Source organism: Hydra vulgaris, chromosome 04, assembly GCF_038396675.1.
Source record: "Hydra vulgaris chromosome 04, alternate assembly HydraT2T_AEP".
Taxonomy (NCBI): Eukaryota; Metazoa; Cnidaria; class Hydrozoa; order Anthoathecata; family Hydridae; genus Hydra; species Hydra vulgaris.
Genome location: NC_088923.1, coordinates 29,382,752 through 29,404,596, shown reverse-complemented (window position 1 = coordinate 29,404,596; position 21,845 = coordinate 29,382,752). Strand labels below are relative to the sequence as shown.

The 21,845-nt window shown below is 28.0% G+C and overlaps 1 protein-coding gene across 1 annotated transcript in view; it reads left to right on the top strand.

The window, feature by feature from the left end:
* The window catches only part of LOC100210364 (transmembrane 9 superfamily member 1), a 72,158-nt gene that overhangs the window by 26,031 nt on the left and 24,282 nt on the right, over positions 1-21,845 (top strand). The window contains exons 8-14 of the mRNA XM_065796004.1: positions 3,849-3,920; positions 8,760-8,910; positions 9,676-9,751; positions 14,576-14,625; positions 20,418-20,510; positions 20,628-20,738; positions 20,808-20,919. Coding sequence (XP_065652076.1) covers positions 3,849-3,920; positions 8,760-8,910; positions 9,676-9,751; positions 14,576-14,625; positions 20,418-20,510; positions 20,628-20,738; positions 20,808-20,919 — 665 coding nt within the window. The remainder of the gene's footprint in view (positions 1-3,848; positions 3,921-8,759; positions 8,911-9,675; positions 9,752-14,575; positions 14,626-20,417; positions 20,511-20,627; positions 20,739-20,807; positions 20,920-21,845) is intronic.

Genomic DNA, 21,845 nt, shown 5'->3' with positions numbered 1-21,845 from the left:
AATTATAATTTTGAATAATAATAGGGTTTGTGGAAGAAGTTTCTTTCTTTAACTTTGATTCTGTAATTCCAATAATGCTAATTTCCAAACTAATTAATGATAATAATATGTTCAGATCTTCAAAGTGCTCTTGCAAAGAGGATATGTTTAAATGGAAAAAGGACATAGAGTTTATGATGTTTTGAGAACAAAATTTATTAATGTCATAATATTAGCAATCTAAATCAAAAGATGAACAGTTTTCCTCATCAGAAACTGAAGCTTGTGATGTAATAAATTTATTAAATTGAGTATAGATTTTATTCAATCCCAAAAGAGTTTAGTTAATAATGGCAAATCATCAGTTATAATAATTTTAATTGAAGCGAAGACACCTTTAGTACAATTTACACACAGTCATGTTGAGCGTTTTGATTGTGTTAAATTGTACCCATGATCATAAAGACTGCTACATTTTGTATGAGTCAAAAACAAACATCACATTGAATTTTTTGTACATGCATTGCAGGTACAAAAAAAGTAAGTATAGGTTGCAGTGTCCCCGAAAATTAAAGGTCATAGTAAAAGTAATGAGAAAGATAAAAGAAGAAAATTTGCCAAATTTAGAAGAAAGGTTGAAGTTGTTATGTTTTATAGGACAAAAAGAAGATAATAATGAAAATAACAATGAAAAATAATGATACAATATTATAAATAGTAAATATAATAGCAACAATTATAATAGTAATAATAGTAATATTATTTGCTGTAAATTAAGCAGTATTAATGAATAAACTAATATAAAATAATAATTCTAATAATACTTAGGTCATTAGAGAAGTTCATAGAACTTCATCTATAAAGATACAATGAGACAGTAAATAATTTAATATTTATATATCATTTTAAACTATGTTTAATTATGAACATTTTAAGTACTTGTTGAAATATTTTTAATGTTTATTAAATAAGTTATTTAAATTTTATCATATACATTTAAAAGAAAAAATTTACAAATGGAAAAATTTGAATATCAAGCATATATTAAAACCCGTGCTCTACTTGGAGTTTCAGCACAAGCCATAACCAATAAATTGGTTTTAGTTCATGGTGACCAAGCTCCAAAATATAGTACAGTTGCCAAGTGGGCTACTTTATTTAAAGATGGTAGAGAGAGTCTCGAAGATGATCCTCTCTCAGGGCACCCTCAAACCACGTATACAGCTGAGAATATTGGACGTGTGTGAGCCATTATTGAAGAAAATCTGCATGCAACACATGATATAATGAAGCCCTGACATCGATTAATTGTTTTACAATCAACTAAATCATTCACAACGCACTTAAAAAAAGAAAATTAACATCACGTTGGATACCCCACAAGTTAACCGATCAAAATCGCAAGAATAGAATTGAGGCATGTAAGAAAAATTTAGCCCTTTTCAGAAACGGCCCATGGAGACTATGTGATATTATTACAGGGGATGAGTTGTGGTTTTATTTGAGACAAGTTGGACACAAGTCAGCTAACGCTAGTTGGGTCGGTGAAGGTGAAAGTCCAAGAACTATAGTAAGATGCAACAAGTTTCAGCCGAAAAACATGTTCTACACCTTCTTCAAAACAACAGGTGTTGTTCATTTGGGTTATGTTGAAAAGGGAGACACCATTACTAGCAAATATTATATAAAAAATTGTTTGAAACCTTATATATGCAAAATAAATAAGCTAAGACCTAAAACAGGCACTCAAAATTTCAAATTTCTCCATGGTAATACTCGACCCCATGTGACTCAAACTGTCACAAGTTGTGGAAACCAATCTGGAATTACAATAATTTGCCACCCACCATGCTCACCAGACTTAGCTCCATCTGATTATTGGCTATTCGGCTTGATAAAAAAAAATCTTGATGACGATACTGATGTTGAAAGTCAAAAAACTTGCATAACGAAGCTACTTCAAAGTATACCTAAAGAAGAGTATAAAAAAATGTCTGACAAATGGCTTGAAAGGATGCAACTTTGTATAGATAATGATGGACATTATTTTAAACATTTGATAAAATAAAATAAAAAAAAACTCTTTTTTTTTTTTTTATAGGGGAGTTCTACGAACTTTCCTAACAACCTAAGTAAAACAATCGAATAATAAGTAATGTTAAATCACTAACCAAAAATAAGAATATATAACTAATTATAAATAAAATAAAAAAATAAAAATTAAATAGAAAATTATATTAAAATTTTATCTCATATTATAAATATATTATAAACGAAAACATAAATAACAAAACAAAAATAAATAAAAGTAAAAATAAGAGGATAGCAATGTACTTCTATAGGAGAATCTATTACTCTTTTACCTCTGTATTATAATTTATATTACCTATGTAATAATTTACTCTTTTACCTATGGATTATAATTTATATTACCTATGTAATAATTTACTCTTTTACCTATGGATTATAATTTATATTACCTATGTAATAATTTACTCTTTTACCTCTTTTACTTGTATTATAATTTATAGGAGAATCTATTATTCTTTTAAATCTTTTTTTTGTCATATTTCATTAAAAAACCAAGATTTGTTCATTACTCCAGTCAATGAGTTAAAGGAGAGTTGTAGCATCAAAGTTGAGTGTAGGTTTTTTTTGGTTTCTTACTCTTGCATCACTATGCATCAAATCCTCTAACTTTAATAATCTTGACTGCAAAATCTCTACTTTCATTTGATGAGCTTGCAAGAAGAGAAATGTAGAAGAGACCCTTTGAAGGTCAAAGAAAAGTGTTACTTCTGGACCATCTGCTTCAGAAGTAACACATGTTTTTTTGCTTTTCTACTCTTTGACAAAACGTTTTAGCAATTGAATCTTCAATCAAAACAGAGTAGGATCTTTTCTTCTATCTAAAAATATGCCTTTGATAATAATTAAAAAAAAACTCTTGTTTTATATATAGCCTCTTGTCTGGCTCTCCAAACTGTTTTAGGATCACATGCTTAATTAGCCATTTTTGTTGAGTCAAGTAATTCGATTCGATCAAGTCTTGAAGGAAAGCAAATGCAATTGCAGATATAGCAGCAGGAGATATATCCAATTGAAGAAATGCTCGGGCATTTCTTGTATGTATTGGAGATATTCATGTAATTCTGTTCAATGTTAATAAATAGGGAAGTTTTTAATATTATTGGAGTTGTCTTCTGAGGATTCTTCATTTACATCCTTAATATTTTCAGGTGAAGTTTCTTGATTTAAGTCATGTTCCACTGATTTACAAACTTCATCTTCAGCGTTTTCTATTGGAACCTGTATTATTATTTATATATAGAAGTTTTTTAATCAAATTTTTATTTTTTCTAAAGATGCATTATCTGTTATTTTTCTTTTCCTTGCCTTAACCTGTCTTTTTGTTTTCATTCATATCGTTTTAAAGAACTCACTTATCAAGATCTTCAGAAAGAAGCAAATTTTCATGAATATGTGGACTGAGTATTTTTTAATTTTTTTTTACCTGAATATTGCTCAACCTTCCCCAACCCATAATAAAATCACTCCCCAAATTTTTTTTTCAAAAATTATTTAGTATGATGTATTACAATAATTTGCTAATGTGTAAGGAAACCTGAATAGCAATTCTGTCAGTAAACTAATATATATAGTTTTTTTATTTAATAAAAATTTAACAGTCTGTTATCATAATTTGACTAGTTAGTTTAAAGAAAACATCTCTAGTTTTCATAGAAATGCATTTTATTTGATCCTGAATTTTCTGCATGCAATGTTTTAAATTTAGAAGTGAATACAGTTCAAAAAAGTTATTTCAGGGCAACTTGTTATTATTAGTTAAAAATTTTCCTGTCATTTAGATTCACTGGTTATCAATTTTAAATTCATGTGTTCTGGTATTTCTTTTGATTGGGTTTGTTGTGATAATTTTGGTAAGCTTTTTATAATTTAAGTTACTAATATTAACTTTTTCATTTGTTGTTAAAAGAATTTACATTTATCCTGTATATAAAAGGTCTACCTTTCTTTATGCTGTAAATTAAACAGTTGAAAAAATTTTTTAGGAAAACAAAACAAAAAAAAATACAGTTTATCTAATGAAATATTAAAGTTATCAAAGTTCAGTGTGATAAAAATAAATTTAAAAACATATTTATATGAGTTAATACTTTTGGTATTTTACAATGTTATGTTTTTTTGTTTTGTTTTGTTTTTTAAATAACAATTGTTTAATCAACTTCTAACTACAATAAATCTTATTACCATTTTGTTTAAAATATAAAATTTGTGGGTGGTCAAGTTTTGAAGCAAAAAGGCAGTAATCATGGACAATTTTAAAGAGAAATGTGGACTCATATGAAATCTAATAATATCATGAGTTAATTGTTATGATATAGTTATTATGTTTATTTAAACTAAAAATAAAGTCTTTTAAATAAATGGTAATAAATTATAAAATTATTAAGTAAATATAATATATTTCAGGTCAGGTTATCCTGCCACTGGTAACATGTAACCCAGTACAACCGCTTCATGTCCTGCTGCCTTGTAGGATATGCTTTTTTAGGCAAAGAAGTCAACTCCGACTTTTGGTTGATTTTTGATGACTGACTTTTGGTAGCTCTTGGTTCAGTAAAGGCTAGAGATGGTGCCTCAATAAAAATACTTAGGCAGATAATAAATGCATCCGGCTACTGCCTTGTAGAAGACCTTGCACCCTTTCTTCATCTATTAGGCTTGCACATATGTATTTATAATACATTGTTTCTAGTTAAGGACGCTGAATGCTGGATCTTCTTGACTCAATGCATTAGTTTCACTTGTGTCTTTGTTTTTAAGACTAAGCAACTCATTCTATTATCTCCTAGTGAGGGTACAACTCTAAAATTTAGTTTTATGGTTCTGAGGCCAGAAAGTAGTGAGGTTTCTCAAACTCTGTGGTAGCTTTCAGAGAAACTGATTCCATCAACAGCTGTAAAATATCAGAGTACTAACAGTGCCATGTTGTGCATGGATGGTGTCACTGTTCGAGCCTTTTGTTACGGTTTAAGGTTTATTAATAGTAATGAGGCAATTGCTTAGACTATTAAAGTGAACTGAGTACGATCTATGCTTTGAGTCAAGTTCGTTAACAATTTTAAAAATGACTTAGGTACAAACAACTATAAAACACAAAAAACCATTGTCATCACCAAGTTCTCTAAGCTTTCATTCACTAGTGTTCATTGTCTTTGATGTAACTTTTCTTCTGTTGAGACTTATCTCTTGCAAATCTCACCAGACCTACTTGCTCTTTGTGAGGCTAATTTGAGTTTGGCTGTCTAACCTTGTGATCTTAGTGTTAAAGGTTATCTTCCTTTAATTCGTAAAGACTCCAATAGTCACATGCTTGGCCTGGGCATTTACATTTGTAAGAGTTTACAAATGTAAATAACCCATTTGTCTGGAAACTAGGTTTAAATCTGCAGACTATTCTTTTATGTGCTTTTGTTTTGGAACACTTCACTCAATCACCTTTCTCTTTGTTCTATATCGCTCTCCTTCATCTCATGGCTGCACTCTTTTCGGTCTCTCATTTATCTATCATCCAATATCGTTGTTGTTGGTGACTTTAATGCTCATCAAAAACTGAATGGCTTGGCTCTATTGTCAGTGACTCTGCAGACATTAAGGCCCACAACTTTTGCCTTTCTCAATCTCTGACTCAAATAGTCATCTTTCCAACTTGCTTTCCAAACAACCCGAATTTTCAGACATTACCTTCTCTACTTGACTTATGTCTTGTTTCTGATCCTAGTCAGTGCTCAGTTTCTCTACACTCACCTTTAGGCGCTTCTAATCTTGGTTTGATCTCTCTAAAACTATTATCTCCTTTTTCTTCATCATCAGAATGCTCTTATATACTTCTAACAACTACCTTAAAGCTGACTGGGACTTTTTCTGTGATTTTCTGTGTAATGGCCCTTTTGTAGAAATCTTTCTTTTTTCTGCTGACAAATGTGCTTCTTTCATAACTTAGATTCAGGCTGGCATGGAGTCATTTGTTCCCTCGCCATGGTTTCCTCATATTGTGCTGCCGCAATTTCCAATTGAAACCATTACTCCCATATCTATCATCAAAACAATTCTTCAGAAAATAGACGTCTGTTTACTTTTGCTAGAAACCATTGTAAGAAAGATTTATCTAATGCCAATGCCCGCTATTCTCAGGTCATGAAATCTTGTATTTGATATCAAGGCTCTCGTGACTTCTGGAGAATCTTTAACATTATCAATAATAAGGGCAAATCTGTTCTTGTATGGTTCAGATTCTCTGGTATGGTTCTCTTGTATGTTCCACTTCTCTTGTATGGTTCAGATTTTAAATCACGTAAAGACAAAGCTGAGTTACTTACTATGAACTTTTCATCAATATCATCTCTTGGTTCCACTAGTTGCGTTCTACCTGATATAGTCAAGAACCAGGTTGATCTATTGCTTGATATTGGTATCACTTTAGCTTCCGTATCTAAAGTGATTTCCTGCTTAGACTCATCTACAGCCTGTGGTCAGGACAGCACACCTGTTATAGTCTTGCAGAAGTGTTCGCCGAAGCTGTCATTTATACTTTCAAAACTATTTAACAAGTGCTTATCAGAGTCTTGTTTTCCAGCATGATGGAAAGTGGCATCTGTTATCCCTATTTTAAAAAATTCTGGAGAGCAATCTGACTTGTCCAACTACCATCCCATTAGACTTCTTACTATCATAAGCAAGTGTTTTAAATCTTTAATTAAGAAACATTTAATGTCTTATCTTGAATCTAACCACTTACTTTCTGATCATCAATATGGATTTTAATCTTCTCGTTCTACAGCTGATTTGCTATCAGTAATAGCCGATAGGTTTTATCATGCATTAGATAAAGGTGTAGAGGTTAAGGCTATCGCTCTTGACATTTCTAAAGCTTTTGATAAAGTTTGGCATGCTGGTCTTCTCCATAAGCTTATCTTCTTATGGTGTATCAGGTAATATCTTTGAGATTATTGAATCCTTCCTTTCCAATCGTATATAAAAGTTGTTCTCGATGAACAGCACTCTTCTTCATATCCTGTAACTTCAGGGGTTCCTGAAGGTTTTAATCTTGGCCCTATACTCTTTTTAATTAATATTAATGATCTTCCAGATATTCTCACGTCTAAGGTTTGCTTTGTTCGCTGATGATACTACCATTTAATCTTGGCTTGTTAAGGAGCCAACACTCTGATTGCTTGGAGGGGGCATTTGAGCTTTAAAAGAATCTCACTTCTACTACAGCATGGGGTTCACAGTCGCTGGTGAACTTTAATTCAGATAAAACCCAATTTTTTCAGCCAATTGTTATTGCAATAATTTAGATCTTCCTATATTTATGAATGTACTCGTTGAGTCATCTACCCTTCATCTTCTAGGATTAGGAAACCATGTATCAAATCAATTGCAAAAAGATTGCATCTGCTAAAGTTGCATCTCTTTATCATGCTCAAGACTTCCTACTTCGGATTCTATTCTCTATCTCTATAAATCTCAAATCTGTCCTTGTATAGAATACTGTTGCCATATCTGGGGCGGATCTTCAAATGATGCTGTTTCTCTTTTAGACAAGGTGCAAAAATGCATTGTAAACATAGTCTACAAATACTATAATGGGTACTGCTCTAAAGAACTATCGTCTCTTGTGCCATCTACTAAAATTCATTCTTGTCTTATCATTTAATTAAGTCTTGTCCTTTTTCTGCGACTATTTCTAAGTGCTTCAAAAACTCTCATTCATATAGTTTTTTTCCTCAAACATCTGTTCTTTGGATTTTACTTTCTTCATCTCGCTTTCCTGATTTATATAATTTGCAATCTTTTTCAGTTGTTGGTTAATCAATATCTTGCTTTATGAACTTCATCTTTTCTCTTTCAGTAACTTCTAACTCTAATAGTGGTTGCTTGCAGCCTTGTTGGAAGCAAAGATGTTGAAAAAAATATGTATATCTATATATATAAATATAATACAGTAAATTTAAATAGTTATATTATATATAAGTAGACAAATAATAATAATTGGCATGTATCTTGGTACAAAAAAGCATTGTTTAATAAAAATGCTTTGTTTCTAATCTAAAAAAATGTTTGTACACAAGACAGACAGCAGAGAATTTCTTCACAAATGTGGCAAACTTCATCGGCAAAAAAATTTGCCTGACAATGAACTAGATTCCTCAACCTAGTGAAAAAATAGTTCAACTTTAGATTAGTTTTGGCACAAGTACGAGTAGCAAAATTTGTTTAATGTAAAATTGGAATAAAGTCTATTGCTTTTCTAACTTTAGATAACTCTTTTTTATGACAACTTTACAGTCAATTGTATAAAACGGAAGAACAATAATGAAACATAGAAGATTAGGGTTTAAGGATATGTTCTCAAATTAGCTTAAAAGAAATCATAATTTATCTAATGTTGACTGCATCATTATAATAGACATCAACCATAACTTAAAATTTCAAATTAACATTGAACCTGTTAGGATGGAGCAGGAAATCTAAATGTAAAGTAATAAAGAAATAAATTCTTTTAAAAAACTAAATTCTTATAAATAAAAAAACAACAACAATAAAATGCAATTATTGTTTTGCAATAAGTTATTATATATGTTATTAAATATTTTATATATGAAAATATAAAATTAATTACATATGATATATATTAAATGAAAATATTTGTAAATATAATGGCTATTCACAATTAGTTATTTTGATTTTAGATGAGAATTTTGAAAAATGATTTTGCTCGATATAATCTTCCTGATGAAGAAGGTATGAATGATTTAGATCAAGATGATTATGGATGGAAAATTATTCATGCAGATGTTTTCCGATTTCCTGTTAATCGCACACTACTTTGTTCTATACTTGGTAATGTGTTTTAGTTTTTAGTATATTTTTAATAGATTATATTAACTGTATTTAAATATGTACAAGTCAAATTAAATTTTCTTCTTTTTTTTTAAAGAACTTTATTTAAATGAAGAAAAGAAAGGGGAGGTTGAGCCGAGTTGTCACTTACGCAGCACTTTTTGATGCAATAAAACTTGGCACCTTTTACATTTTTAGCTCATATCTTTTTACCGGAAATAGTAAATTTAGTTTTGAAAAAAGGTTCTTAAAATTTCACTTCGGCTATCAAAAGTTTAACATTTAATTAAAAAAATTATTTTTTATTACAAATCTATATTTTAATCATTTAAGAGAAAAATAATAGACATTTTTCAAACATAAATTTTATTATTTCTCTTATTTCATTCTGTTTTAATCTATTTCATTTAATTGAAATCCTATTTTGAACAAAAATCAATTAAAAAAAAAAAATTTCTAAAATGTTTTCTAAAATATTGATGTCTCCTACTTGATATGGTGACCATGATTGAACTGCAAATTCTAATATAGGTTATATAAAGAGATTTCCACAGATTTAAACCTCTGTGCTGAAATACTTTTTAAAAAATTCCAAGTATTTGATTGGCCTTCATAGCAGCAGAATCTACTTTCATCTTAACTTTAAGGTTATCAGAGATTTTTTTTTATATTATAAATTGGTGATTATTATAATCCATCAATAATCAGTAAATGAAGAAGAATAATTTAAAAAATATTTTGTTTAATGTATTATTTTTTACAAAGGAAATGGTTCTCAGTTTCTAGCATTATGTTTTGGCATAATCATTATGGCTTTATTGGGAATGTTCAATGTACACAGGTTAGATATTTTGCATAGAGATATTTAAATGTCATTATAGATTTGCACAATGTAACAAAGGTCTTGCCCACTTAGATTTTTCAATGTTTTTTTATGTGTTATTTGCCACTGATTTCAAAAATCACATTTGTTTTGATGTAATATTAATAATTTTTTATTTATGTTCCAGTTCATATTTTCTTGATATAAGCAAAAATTTTCATCCTTGATATCTACTTCCCATTTTTGCAATGTCTCAATGAAATCTCACACCATGCTCCTCACTGACATTACCCATGTTTTGAGGAAGAAATCTAGGTGTGAATGGCAACATATGAATCTTTATGGACATACTGCAACCCAGTTTCTTGAATTTTTCAAATAAGCTTTATAACCAGTCGTTTGTAATTATCTAGGAAATTTTGGCGATTTCCTAGAAGTCCAAGAAGTACATCACGAACACTTAGTTTCGTCATAGCTCTTTTGAGTTTCTCTTCAAAACTTTCTTTATTTGGGTTCCAACTAATAAAACTTTCTTTATTTGGGTTCCAACTAATAAAACTTTATTTATTTGGGTTCCAACTAATAAAACTTTATTTATTTGGGTTCCAACTAATATACCTTCTTTGATCTTTGTCTCCAAAATCTAGGGCTTTTACAAACTGTTTTACCAATTCTAATTTGATATGATTACTCACACAGTGATATAATTTTTTTGGATGAATACTTTGTATACCATGAGTACTTTGAGTATCCCCCTTGCAAGCAATACAATAAAGCTAGGTTCTTTAAATCATCACAAACATCCCACTTGTACTCAAAATAACTAATTTTGTCAAGAAGTTCTTTGAGATTATCATAGTCTTCTTTTTTATGTACCAAATGTGCAAGAGGCACAGATGGATATTTATTTCCATTGTGAAGCAACACTGCTTTTTTTGCGGTACACACATACATGTCTTGCTGTCTTGGCTTAGTAGATTCTCTTCTGTCAGTCTTGATGAAAGAAGTTCAGTTTCTGACTTAATAAAACATAAATCTCTAATTACATCATCTAGTTCATTCTAATTTGGACAGTGAGGCTGAAAATTGTTATTGGTAGAAAAGCTTCCTCCATATCTTCGCTACTGTTACCTGCTGACTCTTGAGATATAAAATAAACATAGAAATAAATAGCAGTAACATTCGAAACTTCAATAAAAAAATAAATTCAAATTAATTATTTCAAATAAATTCAATTAAATACTTCATGTTTAATTAAATTAAATGTAAGACTTTTAGAGAGTATGGTGAGAAGAATACTTACATTTTGTGGTTGTGGTACTGGTTGGCTTTCATCATGTGGGACAGGTGCTGTATGATAGTATATCTGGATAGCGAAGAGCTTATCTCCCTTCAGCTTTTCTGTATTTTGTAAAATTAATCTTACAAAAATAGCAGTCATCATGATGATTTTTCAGAGTGCTCCTCAGGGAGCAGCAAATGGCATTATCTTTTTTCTACCTTGTAACCATCCTTTGTAATACCAATATAATATCCATTTAGATAGCAAAACATATCAGGAGAATTTAGACATTCTCTAGTAGCCAGTATTAGGAGAATAGAACTTACCCAGTCAACACAAATACATATATAAGAGTTACTAACTCAATTAATACAAATACATGTATAAGAGTTACTTACCTAGTCAACACAAATACGTATACAAGAGTTACTTACCCAGTCAGAACATTTATTTAGAGTAGCTTAAGATGTTTTTAAAACACCTTAGGTCTTCAGCACAAACTTTAAATGTGTATTATAGTGTGGTAGTAATCAAATCATCATTAGTGTGGTAGTAATCACACTAATGTTAAATTAACTTCTCTAAAGTTTAAGAGCGTGACTATCATTTATTATTTTGATAACTATCTTCTTTTGTTTTGAATTTAAAAATTACGTTAGTTTTTTTATTAATTTAATGTTAACAATTTAAAAATCTTTTTACACAAAAAAATAATAAGTATCATAATTGTGTAATTTATTACAATACTATTAATCTTTTAAATCAAAATTTTAATATCAAAACTTATTAATTTAATATTATTTTACCATATATTTGATATATATATATATATATATATATATATATATATATATATATATATATATATATATATATATATATAAAACTCTGTTAAAGTAGGAAAAAACAACAATCTCTGTTATATAAGTGGAGTAAATGACAGTAATTAGAATAAGCTCCTATAAATATAAGTTAGCTTAAAAAATATATATATAATATAGAAAATTAAGTTTAATAAAAAAGTGTGTTTATCAAAGTTCAAAGCTTTTGTTTGATTTCAAAATTTCTCTTTTTATATAAAACTTAAATGAATTTACTGATTTCACCATATTGGAAAGGTTATTTTTAAAGCTATTCCATATCTTAGGCCCTCAATATGTTGTGATGTATTCTTTATATTTATTCTTACTGTACTCTTTAAAATTAAATAATTTATGGGGTAGTGTATATGTAAACCTCTCATTAGATCTTAGAGAATAGTTATTTTTTGATTTATTTTAAATTTTGTTTTAAAGTTGTTTGGTGTGAGGTTTTTTAAATGATTATACATGAAGACCATGTGTTGAAATTCATTTATTTCATCTATGTGAGAGATATTTATATTATTTGTTTACATAATCAGTAAGGTGCTTCTAACTCTAATGATTGTTTTTTTAAAATCCAGCTATTTGTTTTTTTAAAATCCAGCTCTAATATGTTTTTCTTTGTTCAAAAGTTGTGGAAATTTTATGATTTTTTTTTTTAATGATTCCTTTGTGCATACTTGATCTTAAGGGATTTTTTAATTTTTCTTTTATAACAGTTGAAATTAATTGGGATTGTTTTGGGGTGCATACAATAAAATATAAGGTGGCAATCCTTGCAGTGTTCTTTTGCTCTGAAAGCATGTCAATTGCCTTTAATTTTCTAATCAGACTGAAATATCATATGAATAAATTATTATTTAGTACTTAGCTGGGTTTTATGTTATAACATTAAATTAATTATTAAGTAAATTGATAATTTAAATTTTTATTAATTTTTGCTTCCTTTGAGACCCAACATGATATACTTTTGCAAAAAAAAATTTTTTTTTTTGGTAGTATTAGAAACCTGTCTGATGTTTAAAAATTTTATGTACCTTCTATAAATGCTTCAAATCACATTAAGTTTTTACTAATTTTTATTTTAGTAGATGGATAAAAATGGGAGGTTCCAATGTGCACTTTTTGAAAAAAAAGTTTTGGGTCACTCTTTTAAAAAAAAAATTTTGAAACTTAAAAAACCAAACCCTCTAGATTTGAAGCAAATAATTTTTCATATATTATGGTTTCCCCCCCCCTTACCCCCTAAAATAGTACGATTAACACTTAAAATCAGCTATTATTTGGTTATTATGCATTGTGACATTGCTTTTGAAACCTTTATAATAATTAAATTCAATAATTTTTATTTAAATTCATAGTAAGGTTTGCAAATATATATATTCAAAATCAGATTAAAATTGCTCATTTTTTGCATATTTAATACTTACTTTGAATAAAAAATCTATTATTGTTATCACTACAATTTTACAAGTTTTATAAGAGACCATATGGAATATAATATATATTTAAGACAAAACATGTTATACTATTTACAACATAAAAATTTATTATATAAAATACCTTAATATATATAATATATTAAGCAGTGCAGTGTTGCTTTAAAGATCTTTAAATTTAGCACCTTTGGTAGATGAGTTTTCTTACCTTATTTCTTTAGTTTAGCGGTTTTATTGAAGAAAGAATAAAAGACTTTTACTTTCACTACAGTACTGACATCTATGTTTAAAGTCTTTTAAAAATATGCAAATAGCTTTTTAACTGTCAATGAACATTCAGACAGAGCTGTCGGTATGATGCAACAGTTGATTGTTTCAACAATGAAGATAAAAAACTGAACAGACTACTTTTGTCAACAAATTTCGTTCTGTTTTCAGGATTTCTGGAAGAGCTTCATCAGTCTAAGCAAGAAAAACTTGCTTAGACTGATGAAGATGTCAGACTTTCTTCCTTAACAAAGATATGCAATATCTTTATATGTATATGAATATGCAAAATCACATAGTATGTTAAATAAACTATAGAAGAAAGTTGAAACTTCTAGAAAATCTTGTTAAATACTTCAAATAAATTGTTTTTGATAAGTAAAATTGTAGTGATAACTTAAAAGCATATTTTATTCTATCTAAAATATTAGTCATATTAAACATACATAAAATGGGTAATTTTAATCTGAATATTTGTAATTCTTATGATATCTAAATAAAAATGCTGCACTACATAATAACCAAACTTTAGCTGATTTAAAGTGTAAATTATACTATTTTTGGGAAGAAAAAAAACAACATTTTTTATGGCCCATTTATAATATTTATACCATTTATAATATTTATTTATGCCCAAAAAATTTATTAAAAGTGTTTATGTAAGTCTTGCCTTCAAGACCCTTAAAATAAACTGTTTTTAGCCATTTTGAGGTTTTTTTTTATAAATATGTCCTTTGAGGGCAAAGATATAGTGGTTCAATGGTGTTTATATTTTTTGCAAATTACTTTAAACATATTTGTTTCAAGTCTTGAGGGCTTTGTTTTTTAAATTGCAAAGTTTTTTTTTCTTGAACACCCCTAATAGATATAGATAAAATATTTATATTTATTAGGAGTGTTTGTATATATCTAGATATATACATACATTAAAATGTTGCAATAAACCTAAAATGTAATGTTTATATATAGTATACAATTTTGTTCCTAATAGGCATGGTTCAATGAACACCGCTGCTGTTCTTCTTTATGCACTAACATGCTGTATGTTATTTTCTAAAGTTTTTTTTTAATAATATCCTATATTATTATAAAAATTAGAACTAGAATTGTATAAACATTTTTGAGATAAAAATATTCTGAAGATAAGGTGACAGTGTGTTGGAGTTGACGAGCAAAAATATATGCTTGAGAAATATACTATATATAAAGTGATATGGCAGAGATTTAATGTGTAATATATATTGATATGTTAGAGATATGGTATCCTAGAGGTATAGTAAATGACATTTTTAATTAAGTTATTAATTAGAGATTTGCTAATTTAGAAATAACTTTCTTAATATATAAAATAATCAAAAATAATTGTTAATTTTGCGGCATTAAACTGTAATATTACTTTTATAACTGTAATATTGTTTTTATAATTTCAATTGTGCTGCAATTAACTTTAATATATATATATATATATATATATATATATATATATATATATATATATATATATATATATATATATATATATATATACATATATATATTGTGTATTATTGTTTGTTTGTTTTTTATTTATTTTTTTAATTTTGTTATCCGTTTTTTCTAATCTAATATCTAACAAACTTTAATAATCTAAACTTTGCAATACACAGTGTGCCCAGAGCATGAAAAAATTCATTTTCCCAACTTTTTATTTTTTAAATTTTAAACATTAAATTTATATTATGGTGCAAAAAAAATTTTTTTAATTTATCAAACTATTTTTATAGCTGTTTGAAGTTTAAGAAAAAAGTGTAACAAAATATTTAACTGTTTTTTAATAGTAACTTTGAAGTTCTATGCAATAAAAACTAAAAAAAAAAAAATATCATTTAAAAACTTAAAAAAAAAATTAAATATCATTTCCAAATCAGAATAGAAAAAAAAATTTAAATTTTTTTCTATTCTGATCTGGAAATGATATTTAATTTTGAATTATTTAAAAAAAAAAGAAAAATTGAAATATAAACATACTTTGTATACTTTGTGTACTTTGTGTAGTTTAGTCTGGACCTAAAAAAGTTCTCAAATGTGAAAATATATTTCTTTAATTAAAAACAAAATGACGGGGAAAGAAAGGCCACAGGAGGTTGCAAATAACCTCAATTGTTTCATGCATTATAGACTTTCTATTTTCATGTGTAAAAATTCCACAGTCCGGTTAACCCCCGGAAATTGAGTAATTTAAATTCGAACTTAAATTGTTTGTATGTGTTGATATTCGAGGTCAACACATACAAACAATTGATATGTAATTATGAAAATCAACTTTTATGGGCGATTCAAGAATACTATTTTATAACTTGTGTCAAAATATTATTGATAAAAAGAGAAGAATTTTACTAACTTTGATGATCAAGTTAAGTTCATTGGAAAAATCAAAGCCAGTTCTAAAAACATTCAAAGTGAGATATAATCTAGCTTAAGAAAAAAAAAGAAAACACCAAGAAAATTTTGAAGCAAATTGAAAGACATTTTTTTCAAAGTTTAAACAAAATAAACTTGAGGCTAAATTGGAAACTTGGAGAAAGGAAATTGGGATAGAGCAGTACCCATTATAGTATTTGTAGAAAAGAGAAAGAGAAGCAACATTATGATGATGTGATAATGGTTGGAGGTTGGCTGCTAGAGCAGGTTCGACTATGTTTTCAATGCATTCTTGCACCTTGTCTAAAAGAGAAAGGGCATCGTTAGAAGATTCGCCCCAGATATGGCAACAGTATTCCATACAAGGCCGGAATTGAGATTTATAGAGATAGAGAATAGAATTCGGATAAAGAAAGTGTCGAGCTTGATAAAGAGATGCAACAGTTTGCTAACTATTTATCAAATTCTTGAAAACCATTTATCAAATCTGCAAAATTGCAAAATTAGCAGATGCTAATTTTGCAACAGATTTGATAAATCTTTCTTATCAAGACAAGAATAAATTGTAGTATCATCAGGGAACAATGCCACCTTAGATGTGAGAATATCTGGAAGATCGTTAATGTAAATTAAAAAGAGTATAGGGCCAAGGAGTATATATATATATATATATATAAATATATATATATATATATATATATATATATATATATATATAAATTTATATATAATTATAAATAAATGCCCCCTCCAAGCAATCAGAGAGTATTGGCTTCTTATCAAGACAAGAATAAATGGTAGTATCATCAGGAAACAATGCCACCTTAGATGTGAGAATATCTGGAAGATTGTTAATGTAAATTAAAAAGAGTATAGGGCCAAGGAGTATATATATATATATATATATATATATATATATATATATATATATATATATATATATATATATATATATATATATATATATATATATATATATATATATATATATATATATATATATATATATATATATAAATGCCCCCTTATCAAGACAAGAATAAATGGTAGTATCATCAGGAAACAATGCCACCTTAGATGTGAGAATATCTGGAAGATCGTTAATGTAAATTAAAAAGAGTATAGGGCCAAAGATAAAATGAACCTTGAGGAACCCCTTAAAGATACAGAATAAGAAGAAGAGTGCTGTCCATCGAGGACAACTTATACTACGATTGGAAAGAAAGGATTCAATAATCTTAAAGATGTTACCAGATACACCGTAATGATATATATATACATATATATATATATATATATATATATATATATATATATATATATATATATATATATATATATATATATATATATATATATATATATATATATATATAAATCAACATTCTGGGCACTCTGTGCAATAGCAACATTTTCCAAATAATCATAAAATTTTGAAATGGTATCTGAATAAATTTTGAAATTTGATGTGATACTTATCTAATACTTAAAATAAAAAATATTAAAAATAACTTGAAAATTTATTCAAAATTTTACAAAACTCTCAGTGCTGATATTATATTCTGTAGCTATTATATTAAAGTACAGAAAAATGAGCCAATTAGATTCTTTCAATAAACAAATTTCTACCCAACCTTTTATGGTGATTTCATAATTTCATTACTGTAAAATAATTTTTAAATGGGTTTAAGTTAAAACTGTTGTGATATTTTTCATCTAACATTGTTAAATTACTTGCCACAAAATAGTCTTTTAATTTTTATTATGAGTAATATATCTTCAATACTAAAATATAAACACAAAATGAAAACTTCATTTCAATTTTTAAAAATTGTTTATTTTACCTAATTATTTTTGATGCTGTTGCTTTTTATTTGATCTAAACATGATAGTGGTGTTATTTGTATGTGATCTAAATGTAATAGTGGTGTTATTTTTATGTAATCTAAACATGGTAGTGATGTTTATATGTGATATAAACATGATTGTGGTGTTATTTTTATGTGGTCTAAACATGATAGTGGTGTTATTTTTATGTAATCTAAACATGAAATGGTGTTATTTTTATGTTCTCAAAAAATAATAGTAGTGTTTTTATGTGATATAAATATTAGGGTTGGTTAAAGGTGGAGCAACTGCTTTGTTTTTTAAAAAAAAAGGAGATTGATATATTGAAATGAAAACTGAAACATGTTTCGTATCAATATTTGAACAATTTCTCTACTTTAGACTTTTTATTTTTCACTAGGCTTTTTTGTTATGAAGTTTAATGAAGTAATGTAGCACAGGTACCACTATGATGAAATAATTTTAGACACACATTGTGTCCTAGCATTGAAAGTGTGCCAAAGTGTGCTTTTAAAAATCTTAGTTGAATTTGCATTGACAATCTAATATTAAAAAAAAAGTTCTTTAGAAGTATGTCTTTTCTTTTGAGTACCAGGTTGGCCTACTTTTGTAGTACTTATTTTTTTAATGATTGGGGACCCTATAAATGTTTAAGGGTCTTGGGAAACTTTAAAGTATTCTTTATTAAAAAAAATTAAATACAGTGTTGTTTTATTTTATAGAATACATTTAGAGCTATTACAAAGCAATTTTTGAAAGTTGTTATTTAACAATGCACCCTACTGTCTTTGTCAAACATTAAGTAAAAGCGTGATGAATTATTTGAGTGACTGCCATATATGACATGAGCCACTTTCAGATTATTTGACCTCATGATCTGTCTTGTAGTAATTTGATTGTATCATTTTCCTTTTAGATGGCCCCTAAAATCCTACAGTCTTCTGTGCAGGTCTTTATATGATGTACCATGTTGTCTGGAAGGTCATTTATAAAGATAAGAAACAAAAGTGGTCCTAAGATTAAACTTGTTATGAAACAGTGTCCTCATTAAAATGTTACATTCCTCTTGTAGGTAAGTTGTACTGGGAAATCTAGGACAAAATAAATGTTGAAATTTTCTGTAGTCTCTCTTCAAAACAAATGGTTTGTGTATAAAGTTTTCTTTCTTCAAAACAAATCTTTTGTGTTTAAACTTTTCTATTATCTTAACAATGTGAAAGAGATTGATATTTAGTATATATGCACATTTATTGCTGCGTCTCCATCAGCTTTATGCACTTCATCGGTTGTGTGGTTAAAGTTGAAATTGTGATGAATTAGGGTAAATGAGTAGCCGAGTGTTGTCAAGCTCTGCTTGACTGAATCAATTGAGTTGATGACTTGTTTCAGAACTCCAATGTTAAACTTTTTATTCTGGAGTCTTCCTCGGCTGTTGGCTTGTCTTATTTGACTTCATTTAGTGAACGCAGACTTTTTGCCCAGAGTTGTTTCTTTAGATTTTTATTGATTTTGTTTGATGGCAAAAAATTCTGGATGATTTAGGCATGACTGGTATGGCTTATGGGGCTTACAGTGGCTTGTATATAATTTAGGGGGTTGTTTACAATTAAGGGGTTATTTACAAGTAAGGGTTTATGACAGCAACTGTGCCTGGTATGGTAAGGACAGCCACCAACAGTCTTGACTAACATGGTGGTAGTAGTGAAGGTGAAGGTTCGATGGCATGGTGTGGTAGTGGAGTTTATAATTTGAGTCTTTATTGACTCTTAATTTGAATGCTTCAAAGAACTCTTTTCCAAAGTCTTAATTGCTTTTAATTTCTTTAACATTTACAACTACTACATTTGATTCTCCCTCTTCTCTGGTTTTTGTTTCAGTTGCTACTAGGTTAACATAAATGTTTTGCTTTGCTATATCAAGATAAGAACGACTGCCTGCTGTTGTTGTTACTTAGTTGATCTTGAAGATCTTTGATCTTTGTCATACTGCTGTTTGATTTCAGTTATGACTGGTATTAATGTTATTTTGTAAAGCTAATAAATATTTCAATTTATTTATTAGTTTTTTCTTATTACTCAGGCACTTATTAACACAAATACTAAAAAACTTTCAGATGTTTTTTTCTGAATAATATGATAATTATTGTATAACAATTTAAATAGTGATTTTCTACATAGTTGATTTTTTTTATAAAAGTGTTCTTACAACCGTGTCTGTATTAGATATTAGGTTTAGAAATTGCTTGCAAAAAAAATTGCTCCTAGTTATAGCAAATTCAAATGGTTCTGCATGCTGGCAATTTAGGATGTACTTAAATTTTTAGCTATATTTAGTTTATATTTTGTTATTTAAGTTACAGAATAAAAAGCAAAGATTAGTGTAAAATGCATTAGATAAACCCAAGTAGCAATCTCTCATGTCAAGAAAGTTTCTTTTATGTCAAGTAAGAGTCTTTTGTGTAAGTCTAGAATCTCTTGCGTTGAGTAAGAAACTCTAGAAAAGAATTCTGCAGAAAGTAACAGACTTTTTAGTCAATGATCCAATTAGTAAAAACTAATATGTAAAAAACAATCATTTTGTTTCAGTTATCTCAGGCTATGTGTCTAACAGCATGTACAAGCAAATTAATGGAAATAATTGGGCTTGGAATCTTATACTTACTGCCTCATTGTTTGGAGGTATGTAATTTATTGTTTGGTTTATTTTAAATCATCACTGTGTATGAGGCTTTTGCAAAAAATGAAAGTTATTTTAAAAATTTGTAAAATTGAAGAAGTTAAAAATTTTTTCTTTAGTGCCATTCTTTGCTATTTGGTCAATTGTAAACTCAATAGCTTGGTACTATCAATCTACACAAGCTCTTCCCTTTACAACTGTACTGTTGCTTGTTTTAATATGGCTTCTAGGTAAATATATTTGTTATTGATATTGATTATAATTTAAATTTTTATAACTTACTATTTTCAAATATTAAGTTGGGTTTCCATTAACAATTGTTGGTGGTATATTTGGAAAAAATTGGACCGGAGGATTTGATGCACCATGTAGAACAAAAAATATTCCAAGAGAAGTGCCATCAGTTCCATGGTAATAATTTAATTATGTAATGCTGTATATATAGAATATATGTGTAACACTTTTTATGAAAATTAATGGACCCGTCTTTTTGATGTTGTAAGAAAAAACCATTATATATATATATATATATATATATATATATATATATATATATATATATATATATATATATATATATTGTTTTGTACTTTCCCAGGCACATTCCCTGTCAAACAAAATGCCAAGTTAAATATAAAGAAACAATACCAAGTAGCTGTTATTTAAATCTTTAACATAAAAATCATTTACCTACTTTTAGGTGAAAGTAATTACGTTTTTTAGACTTAAAATCAATAGATTAAAAAATGTTATATTTTGAATGTTTTTGGCGATATCATAAGGGTGATACACTTTTAAAGCTCAGAGTGAGAGGAGATTTTAACTGCCCATCGTCTCAGAAGAACTCCTTGATCTTCTTGCATGAGGTATTGTCCTTTAACTTAAAAGCATTCTACTTAAATATCCACATAATAAACCTTTATTTGGTGAATAAGCTTTCAAACCCATCTTGACTGTCTCTAACATTCTTTTAGCTGCTCCATTAGAGTATGGTAAAGTTGGGTCTTAAGTAAACTATTTTTCTTTAGCCACTGATATAAAGTGGTATCGTGAAATTCTGCAGCATTATCTGATACCAAAACTTCTGGAACTCCATTTCTTGTAAAGACACTTAGTAATACTGTCTTCACTTTGGCAGTTTCACAGTTACTTACTTTAATAACTTTAGGCCATCCAGAAAAAGAGTCTACTAGAATAAAAAATAGCCTAACACACTGTACATAGGCATGATCCATATGCAATCTGCACCAAAGTTTATTTTCATTTAGCTATGTATGTAATGTCCTCTCTTTCTTCACCTTCATCTCTGCACATTTTTCAAATTTTTTTTTTACATA